General features: G+C 45.9%; 1 protein-coding gene across 1 annotated transcript; it reads right to left on the bottom strand.

Moving 5' to 3' along the window:
* Positions 1-4: 4 nt before the first annotated feature.
* LOC308060026 (uncharacterized protein C8orf76) lies at positions 5-8,343 on the bottom strand. The gene is made up of 6 exons (XM_080378219.1): positions 7,928-8,343; positions 7,735-7,830; positions 5,166-5,309; positions 3,861-4,378; positions 1,410-1,542; positions 5-288 (listed from the first exon to the last, which is right to left on the bottom strand). The coding sequence occupies exons 1-6, from the start codon at positions 8,039-8,041 to the stop codon at positions 82-84; spliced, it is 1,212 nt and encodes a 403-aa protein (XP_080234345.1). The 5' UTR covers positions 8,042-8,343; the 3' UTR covers positions 5-81.
* Positions 8,344-10,586: the final 2,243 nt, after the last annotated feature.

Here is a 10,586-nt window from a genome sequence, read left to right as displayed (position 1 = left end):
TTAAAAATGTGTAATATGAAGTTTATTGCATACACCATTCCACAATCATTTGGAGATACGAAAATAAATACAACAAAACCTTTAAGTTACTGATGGTGGGAGATATATATCTGAACAGAATTGTCTGTCGAAGTGACATAAATGATCTTGGAGATTACTGAACCATTTGTTTTCAAATTCTGTGGCTGATGCAGTTACCAATGATGACAGTGCTGAAGGGCCTATGCACTTTACCTCACCTTGAAATTCCTCTTTCAGTTTTTCTGGTATAATATCCTGCCCCATAACCTGCAAACAGAGTAAGAAAGAAGATGGGAGAAAACAGCAAATGTGACATTAATAACAGATTTTAACAAGAAAAGCCCTTGACACGTGAACCACATGCCATCCAGGAGAAGTTTCCAAGTCGTGATCAAGCTGTCTGCCTGTTGCAGTCTGCAATAAACACTGAGAACAAAGAGCCCAAGCTTCACAGCCGCACAACCCTGCCCAGCTTCTGGCTGCGCTTGTACAGAGGGATTTTTATTCTTGGAGTAGCAGCAGAAATTTCAACGCCAACTTTGCATTCAGTGCTCACCTTGCAACAGCACCAACACTGATCTCCTCCTGGAGGGGTGTGAGACCAACTGAAGCAAAGACAGAAGTTTCTTCTCTCAACTTTTTCAAAACCTGAGATAGTCTGCATCCTACTGCCCTCTTATGGATGAAGCTCCACAAGACTGCCTGCCAACCCGGCAGAGGCTTGGCTTTCACCAACTTACCGACAGCAAAGCTAAAATCTCACTGGCTTCCTTTTGTTCCTTAAGATCTAAGTCAGAAACTCTATAAATAGCATTAAAAATGCTTCATCTCTATAAAGAAAGCCATGCAGTGTTACTCATCTCCTTTGTATTTCTTTAAAACTAGAACCCAGTGCACCAAACAGAACAAAGAAATAATGTAAAAGGATGTCTCTGGCTTTTTCTGAAAATGTTTAATACTTTTTCTGGAAGCGATTAATACTGCTGTGGCCATCAAAGTAATATCCACTTCTGCTTCATACTTGTGATTCACTTTGTGGCATCTAAAATTCCTGAGATAAAAATCTGCATCCCAGGAAATAAACACCGATGATGCATCTGCAAACACAAGTCCAGTGAGAAACTTGGAACCCTGAACATTCCCGAAAGGAGAATCTCAGCAGAACTGATACACCTGCATGACACAAGCCAGCACTACATATGCATCACTGTCAGCTCCAGATAACACGCTACCGCGGCAACCCGCCCCAACTAATTTACTGTGCTTCCTGGCAGTTCGTTAGCTCAGAGGAGTGTCATGCTTACAGGACATTGTGCCTGAACTGGCTCAGGTACCTCAACCAGTCTTTGTATAGCTGAGAACTTGCACACTATGAAACAACCCCTTACCTTCGTCATCAACAGCAAGGAGTTTTCATGGAAACCAAGTTGTGCCACTTTGTCATCAATTTCTTTTTGACCTTTTCTGTTATTCTCTAGCACGAAGGACGACTGTTGCAACTGGGTAAGCTGAAGTAAAAGCCTGAAATTAAAAAGGCAGTTAAAACAAGGCACAGCTGGCAAAACAGTAAGTCAGCAAACCTAAAATCAACTAAAACGTAATACTTTAAACCAGTTGTTCTTCCTGAGTTTTGCCGACTGCAAAAAAATTAATACATCCATATCAATCTACTATGGGTATGGTATATCCGTGTTATGACAGAAGTACCGAGAGGTACTTTTGAAAAGCAACATGCCAAGTACCTCTGGTTGCTCTGTGCAAATGTTCTTCTCCCCATGTATTTGTCACACAATTCAAAGAAGTGCAGATCTACTAGCATTAACTGCAGTACATCAGGTGTCCCACATCCTTAAGGCCTAACCAGACAGCAGCACATTTTTACCTATGGCAGTGATTATCTTTGTAACCTAAAAAGCCAGAAATCTGGGGGGGGGGGGCGGTGTTAGACAAATATCAAACAAAAATATCCTCCCCACACAGGCCAACCCTGGAATATTTTCTAAAATCTTTCATCACAGTTTTATGTTCAAGGCAGTGCCCCAGAGGTCACCACCATGATCCGGTGAAGGTTAGGTGTCATGCTCACAACATGGCTTCACGTCATAGAGGGACTCTATCAGCAACTGCTCGAGCGATGGTAGTTTCCAGAGTCTTCCTCACACAAGGATTGTAAAACACGTCAGCAGAGAAAATATCTAAGTATATTCAACCAAGAGATTTCGCAGTATCGTTACTGAAACTATGTTTAATTCAAGCTTTATGCATAAAGAATGACAATTTTTTTAATCGCATTTACTAAAGTTAAATGAAGCAGGTGTTATAATAAAGGTGTGTGGTTTTATGAAGAGAACACTTAAGATGGAAGTTTTTGTTTGAACATTATAAACAACATCTGCAAATCTAGAACAAACCATTTATAAATTCAGTGAAGTTTTGACTGGGAAATTCAAAATAAAAATGGAAAACATTTTTAATTTGTAAAACATTTTTGTTTCAAAATGTTCATCAACGTAACATAAGAAAGAAAGAAATCTCAATGAAAATTAAACAAAATCATTTGTCCAATTTTCTTTTTTGTTGGCAAAACTACAAGAGTCAATTATTCATGATGCTTTAACACACAATGTTATTTCCTACAAATCCCAATACTCAAATACTTTTCCAGGTGCAATTTACCCTGCACGTATGTTTATGCAACACCCACACCTCACTTAAAATCCAAAACCTGAAAACATTAGATAACCTATTTAATACATAAGCCCTGGGCACGGGAGAAGCTTACCCTGAACAAGTGTATCTGCAAATATAAACCACAGTAAGACTTTGTGAAGCTGTGGAGCCAAGCGACGAAATCCCACACTTTATAATTGTCTTAATGCTGAACCATATACACCTGAACAAGCAACACAAATTATTTTAATATGAATGTAGCTTTGAATATTCAATATCAGTATTATCTATTAACTTCTCCCAAGTAGTAATTAAAGTCACCGTCTCTTAGTCTGAGTACGGTTAAAAGCTACTACATGTTTTTTATATTTCTTAAATCTTGCCCTAACAGGACAGTTACAAAGTGTTCTCTGTAAACATTTGTGAAAGTTCATTAAATGGCTTTAAATACGTTCAGTGACTCATACATTACTGAGAGGCAAGACAGGGGAAAAAAAATCCAAGACTATTTCAACAAACCCAGTTCCTAATTATGTCTTTGAAAGATTATGTTTTGGGGATTTTTGTTGTGCGCAAGACATTTAGGAAGAGAGGGAAGAAAAGGAAAGAGCATTTTAATGCAGCCCTGTCAATCAGCTGTCTGTCACAGAGTTAATTTTTCAACCTCATCCATTATGCAGACGGGGGTATTATAAAATACATTTTTGCTGAAGCATGAGGCTTCAAGCAAATAAGACAGGTGGCAGACGCAAAAGGAAGACTGGCTACTTTTCCCCTTGGGGCACTTCTGCTGCGGTACCTTTAATACCGAACCAGGAAAAAAACCATGCTCCAACAGAAGCATTTGTTGAAGAACAAGTCCTTTTGTATATAATTACTGGAAAAGATTTATATAATAAGGTCATTAAAAAACGCTTTACTTCTCAACAGTGCATGACACTGGTTTACTCTTTCCACTCAGATTTAGGTTGTTCACAGCTACCATGCTAATGGATTTTGCTTTTTAGATCTGAAGCAATAGCAGGGTGCTTCTAAGTTAGCATTGCCAATGTTGAAACAAACATTTAAATTGAAAATGTAAACTGAAAATATGAAGGCTGAGAAAAACACATTTTAAATTGTTCTCAATTTAGAGAAGTTAACGTTATTCTAAGAATACGGCTAGTTACCTTGCTCTAATAAACGAGGCACATGCCTTTATCCCAACTTTTTTTGACATGTTCTGCTCCCAGGACTCGGAAACTGCATGTTTCCCTTCGTCTGTCCTTTCTGATTCTTCTGAAGCGCAGAGGAGTTCTTTCACAGCTTGGCTGCTGCTACAAGTCACTGCATTCTGCCCCTTTGTTTCTGTAGCAAGGCTGGACCGAGGGCCTTCTTTCTGGCTGTCTGAACTGTGAAGCTGCAAATTAATCTCTCTTCCAGTCGGTGTTTTGAAACCACTATCACTGACACTAACCTCTTCAGACTGATTTACATTTGTTTCTGGAATGACTAATGGAGAAAAACTTTGTAAAAGGCCCATATAAGCTTCAGCAAGTAACTTCCAGTACCAAGGGTTGAAAGGATGTAAGCAGATCAGCTGCTGCAGACACGTGATCTTTTTTTCTACGTTTTCCAGACCCTGGTAAATCACGAACTGCAGGCTGAGAACCGTCATTAAGTGATCTGTGTTAGTAGCACCATTTCTCTAGAAACAAAAGATAACAGATTAAAAACCAGAGTAGAACAGAATCATACTTTAGAGTCTAAAAAAATGTCTCCCTGAATAATAACACACAAATATCAGTATCGGTAATTGTACAAAACTGTGCTCTTAATTTTAAATGATACAACATGATTCAGATCATACATGATCAAGCTGACAGCATTCCCTCTAGCTGCCTTGTTCCAGTCTGAAAGGCAAGAAGGCCCTGAATACTGTCATTTGCTTATTTGCCTTCAGAGTTCTATACAGCTGCATACTTCTTTGCAGTATGAGCACCTTTTATATAAAATGAACAGCAGCAGCCAAATTCTAGCAAACTTCAGAGCCTCTAGATTTTTTCCTTTATGGGAAAAACTCGATTTGCTGTTAGATACTGCTTGGTGGCAGTTTGGCAGCAAGTATATGGCTATAAATAGGGAGTTTTGAACCAACACTTTTATAGTGGAAAGATTTAAGCACTCATTTATCCCCTTTCTTATCATTCCTATTACATTACATTAATTCTGCCTAGCAGAGCATGATATTTAGTCCCTTCCAGGACTACCAGCCTCCCTGCACAGGGAGCTCATTGTGGTACAGGGTGTTCTGATTTCTAAAGAGTGATTATATCTGCAGTGACAGTTACCCTCTGTTTACCAAATACTCTGAGCACTGAACATCCTAAAAGATTATACACAGGAAGATTATTTTTCCAGAAAACGGTCCATATAAAAGAACTACTGACAATATTTTAATGTTCAAAACTTAAAAAAAAGATTGCATTATTTACCATTTTTTCTGCAATATCCAGAGCTTCCTTGTGCCTTCCTAAGCGAGATAAACACCGAGCCTGGCCCTCCTGGACATCTCGTCTCATTGCAATGTTACTGGCAGGTAAGAGTAGCAAACAGTTTGAGTATTCACACAGGGCTTTCTAGTAGTGTCAACAAAAAGAAAAGCCAAACAAAACAGTGAGATATTTTCATTTAAAAGCAAGGTTGACAGCATGTTTTGTTTATGACTACAGTCACAAAGGGAATTCAGGAGCCGAAGTCCACATTTTCATTTCCCCAGACTCAGCTACCACCTATGCCAGCAACAGACAAGGGCCCTGGTACTACACAGCCAAACCTAGATGGTGATGAGCAACCTCAGTCCTAACTTGTGTTTAAGCCCTGGCACAGGATTCACTATACATCTGTCCACCTCACCCCCACCAGGCTTGACCCAGAAGGGATCATCTACCAGCCTGAGTAATATGGGACACAAGGTATCTTTCCCGCAGCCATCAACTTGATAATCAGAGCACTCAACCTAAATTTGAGGAACCTTGTTTCAAATCCATGACATTCTCTATGGGAAGGCTTGAACCTGCAAACACCTCACCTCACATGAATAACCAGCAAGTCATAGAATACCATAGGGAAGGTGAATTGCCGTAGTTGCTGCAGGGTGGTTCTAATTTGCATTAAATAATTCAATATTAATTGGGCGAAGGAAAAGGACAAGAACAAGCAACACTTCTGTAGCTTAATACTCAGGGCACTCACCAGGACTCCAATTAACATTTAAATACGTTAAATTAAGTATTCAGTGAAGCTAAGACTGCGGTCTTGGTTCCTCCCCCTTTGTGTAAGTGCGCAGACCGGAAGACTGAAGAGCAATGCTCATTCTCCCATCTTTCAAAATTAATATTTAATTATTCCTTGCAAACTTGAACGGTTCTAACAGAAAGAGCTTCCAGGTGACAGACCCTAAATACTTCCTAGTAAAATGGCTGAAATATTTTTCTTCCCTGTTGTTAAGTTTGCATCCCTTCTCAAGTGAAAGAGGGATCTCCCCTCTGCCCAGTGAGTGCAGCAGCCACTGGTGAAAACAGATCAGAGGTCTGCAGGACACCCGTTTGCCTTGTTACGTGACAAAGGTATATAACCTGGCAAGGATCAGGCATTATGAATCCCAAGCAGATTCTACAGTCACCTATATCCTAAAAATGAGCACAGCTTAGATCTCTGCTGTCCTTGGTGTTTCCTATCAAGTGGCCTAGGCTGACATAAAAAAGTATTCACAACAAATGAAGAGATTACTTCCCCCTTTTACTTATTTCCAGCCCTCTTTCTAAGGTTGGTGCTCTCAAATCTGTAATTTTATGTGCAGACTAGTTCTGGTTCTGTCACAGTGTCTGTTCTTCCTGAGGGTCAGCAGCCATGTCTGACCACAGCCTGAGGCATCTTTCTTTATAGCACACACTTATGAATCCCTTCAGGGCGTCTCAGTTGAGACTGGAAAGCATCTGTCGGATATAGACAAGGCAGCAGCAGCTGTGGAATAACATTAAAAAGGAGATTTCAAAGCTAACTGAAGTACAAGATCCATAAATCCAATGGGCAAGGCGAAAGGTGTGGAGTCAAAAGTCAGCCTGAAGGGCTCTGAAATCAGGGAGCCTGTAATGCAAACAACAGCCCACAGTAAGAAGCTATTACAATTGAAACAAGGGCTGAAGCTGCTCATTTCAATGAGGAAACAAGGTAACAAAAGACTGGATCCTGCAACTAGGACTACAGAGGCAGGAGAGCACCCATGATCAGGAATATGGCTCAGGAAGTAGGCAGTGAGGACTGGGTCTAGAACTACAGCAGGCAGGGACAGAAACGAGGAACATAAACACACCCCAAAGGCACAACCAGTCATAAAGAGTGAGGGGAAGCTGCAGAGGTGGGGCAATTAACGATGAGGCTGGTAATCCAACCATCAGGAGACTGACAACTGCAGACAGCTTTCACCTGACAGCTCTGAGAAAGGTGAGCGGCAGCCAGGTGGGTGCCAGGATTTGACAGCCTTTGTGGGACAGGGTATTATCTCCAGGAGGAGAGAAATCGACATGCTTAACCCTGGCTGACTGTGACTTCCATGGCCACAAATACCAGCTCTGCTCACTACTGAACTGCTCGGACGTGCAAGCCTGATCTGGATCTGCGCCGGGTGCAGAGCGGTGTTTCTGGCCAGTTTACCCTGACTTCACATGGATTCCTGGAAAGACGACATGTGGCTGGGGGAGCTTGCCAGGACACAGGTTACTCACGGTGGCCTGACCGCAGCTCAGCCAGCAAGGCCGGCTCTTCACCGGGTCACCGCGGCTGCCCGTGGGGCTGTCAGGCTTTCAGCACAAACGAGGGGCCATCGCGCTGGACATCACCGCCCCGCACACTCCAGCACCCCCAGGCTGTGGCTCAGCCAGGAGGCTTTTATGGGAATACACGTGCACATTCACTCGGCCCACCGGGGACTACAGGATCCCCCTGCTTTACAGCCCCACACCTGCCGCGGCGCAGGGCCCAGGCGCCAGGCCGTGGAAGTACCTCAAACTCCCGCCGCCGGTAGGCCCAGTCCGCCCGGAACTTGCTGGCCGTCAGCCCGCCGTCGCCTTCCCCGCCGTCCGCCTCGCCGCAAAACCACTGCGGGCACAGCACAAACGCGTCAGGGGGGTTGAGGCCGGCCCCCGCCTCACCCCTCCGGCCGCTCCGGCCTCCCCCGCCGCCCCCCGCTCCTCACGCAAGGCTCGCAGCGCTTGGCGCCGCTCGGCAGCGCGGCCCCGCCGCCCGGGTCCCGCTCCCGGCTGGGGGCGAAGAGGGAGTCCTCGAACTGCCAGCCCCCCAGCGGCTCCATCGCGCCGCTCCGCCCGCGGCGGCAGCGCGCCCCCTGCCGGGCCGCTCCTCCGGTAGCCCACCGAGGGCGGCGGCGAGCCGCCGGGGAGCACCGTCAGCGGCGGCGCGGGCTAGAGCGGAGGCGGCGGGCGGCAGCCATCTTAGGTGGGGCGCGGCGCGCGGCCCGCCGGGAGCTGTAGGCCCGGCCCGGCCCGGCCCGGCTCCCTCCGCGGCTGCCCGCTGGGCGCCTGAGGCGCGGCGGCGGTGTGGCAGCGCCTCCTGGCCGCTGCAAGGGCTGGGGGCGGAGGGCCGGGGACGGAGGGCCGGGTGGTCCCTCCGCCAAACCTAGGCCGGGGCGCTGACTGGAAGCGGTGGCGGGCCGGGTGCCGCCGGCCTTGCCAGCGCCGCGGGACCCGCCTCAGGGGAGCCGGCGGCTCCGCCTTGCTGCCGCTTGCCCGCTGGCCTGGGGAGGTGGGTCCTAGACGGCTCGCATCTCCTCGGCCCTGGCCCTGGGAAGGAGTTTGGTCGTGAGTGGCTGTAATGGAAGTTTTGTAAGATCTTGTAATGAATAGTTGAACCTAAGTGTCCCGTGCTTTGATAAATTAATTGCATCATGGTGGAGTTGTTCTGTTAGTATGCTGGCCCAGTGCCTCTGTGGGGGTGGGTGGGAATGTGTTTGGGTAACTTTTCCATTTAATCTCCGTTCTGACCCAAAGCAGAAGGGGAAACTTGTGGAATCTCAGGCTTTCCCAGATGGGGTTTCCCAAAGCCCCCTACACTGCACTATGGGAAATGGGGACACAACAAAGTGAAGACCAAACCTAGGGCTTCTTCAAGATGTAAATATTCTCAGGAACACCACTGCTCATTAACAACACCTAGGTGATGTTGCAGCTACCCCAGCTCTCTGCCCTGCCTCATGATATCACCGTACACACAGTGTGCTGTGTTTTAACTACTGCAGTGCTGCTTCCCCTCTCTGCCTTGCCAGTCTGTCCGTCCAGGAAGGTCCATTTTGCCCCAACTAATCACCATGCAGCCTTGGAGGTGATGAGCTGAAAAAGTCATCCTGTACTTCCTTAACCTGCACATGTCATTCTAGTAGACATGTAAAATACGCGTTCTGGGTTTGGTTTTTTTTTGTTCTAAGCGGATACACGCTCAAAATATCCTTCCATACCAGCATAGCTATGACTGGATGTAGCATCAACTGGCATAAATCTCTGGGTAGAAACTCAACTTTAGCAGGTAGATTTGATCAGAAAAATCAAAGGAGATTGAGGTCTCTTTTGCTTTTATCTTGACATTGGCAAACGAGCCCTCCTGTACACAGGAAACCGCTTAGCTAGAAAGTATGGAGAGAATCAGGAGTTTGCTCGACATGCCTGTTTTCTTGTTAGAAGTGTCCAAACACATAGTTGCTTGTATGTGCACACCAAACCATCTGGCTTCCTCCTGCCTGCAGACCAGTGTGATGAGCTGCTACAGGACAGGCAGAGCACACAGGAGTCAGCCTGCAGAGATTTACAAGAGTGTCTAAGTAGTTACGTCTGCACTTCTCATGCACTGGACACACATTCCTTTCCCACTCCTCCAGGACTGCTGGTCACATTGCAACACACCAGTCTAATGAGCAAAGCATGAAAATGCAGCACAATGATTAAGAACAAATCAAAAAGAAAAACCAAAAAAGAAACTTGAGTAATCAAAGTGAAATGTGGCCCCAGCTCAGCGTAAAAGACAAAGAGCAAGGCACTCCCAGGGGCAAATCCAGGAGCAGCCAGTTGGCTGCCAGCTTGGATTGCGGAGTCCTCCAGGGCTGGAGGTTTCAGCCATTGTTGCCTCTGAGGATACCAACATGGTCTGCAAAGCCACTGTGTTGCAATGCAGCGAATGGCTTTGTCTACGAAGTCAGTGATAGGAGAGCAGCGATTCCTGAGCACCACACAGGGGGCCTAGCAGCTGGCTGCATGGTTTCAGTCATCTCATGGGCATAACATTGCCCCTCTTCTTCCCTCCTCCCCTGCCTGGCTCTCCCCTTCCCTCGCCTTGCCTCAGACATGTAAAGGGCTCCTAGTGCATTAGTTACAGAAATTTAAAAATGCAACTTTAGGAAATTCCTGCGCCTTGTCAGCACAGGAGATTTGCTCAATTTCTCCCCTAAGACCCGAGTCATCAGTGCAGCTGCCAGAACACAAATTCCCACTGTACTGAAGTGAAGCCGTTTGCCTGAGTTTGCATGGCATGACTTGCTGCAGCGCTGTTAGCCTTGGCTTCGCGCAGGTGAAAACGTCGTCTCTGGAAGATGCAGCTTTGAGGGGGCTCAGAGACACACAAGCCCTGTGAGAGCCTGCGCTGCTGCAGCTGCACTGTGTAGTCTGCTTCAGGGATAAAAAGAAGCTGTAGATGAATCTCTTCCTAAAGCCAGCCAAGGTCTTACTCTACCGCCAGCCTAAACCACTGGCTCGGCTCATGAACATTGGCCCAATAAAACAAATGGCCTCCAGTAAGTTGTGGTCACCAAGCAAGTTCCTGCGCATCAGCAAAACTATTGTAGCTGTTCAGAA

Source organism: Falco punctatus, assembly GCF_963210335.1.
Source record: "Falco punctatus genome assembly, chromosome: 3".
In the NCBI taxonomy this organism is placed as follows: domain Eukaryota; kingdom Metazoa; phylum Chordata; class Aves; order Falconiformes; family Falconidae; genus Falco; species Falco punctatus.
The sequence above is the reverse complement of the archived record's forward strand: the minus strand, read 5'-3'. Positions and strand labels throughout refer to the sequence as shown.

What these genes read in the sequence shown, in the direction of transcription:
- LOC308060026 (XM_080378219.1), bottom strand. Translation starts at nt 8,041, where the DNA reads ATGGAGCCGCTGGGGGGCTGGCAGTTCGAGGACTCCCTCTTCGCCCCC. An exon ending in ACCGGCGGCGGGAGTTTGAG is followed by an intron (nt 5,310 to 7,734) that starts GTACTTCCACGG and finishes TGACACTACTAG; the next exon opens with AAAGCCCTGTGTGAATACTC. An exon ending in GCCTCGTTTATTAGAGCAAG is followed by an intron (nt 1,543 to 3,860) that starts GTAACTAGCCGT and finishes TTTTAATTTCAG; the next exon opens with GCTTTTACTTCAGCTTACCC.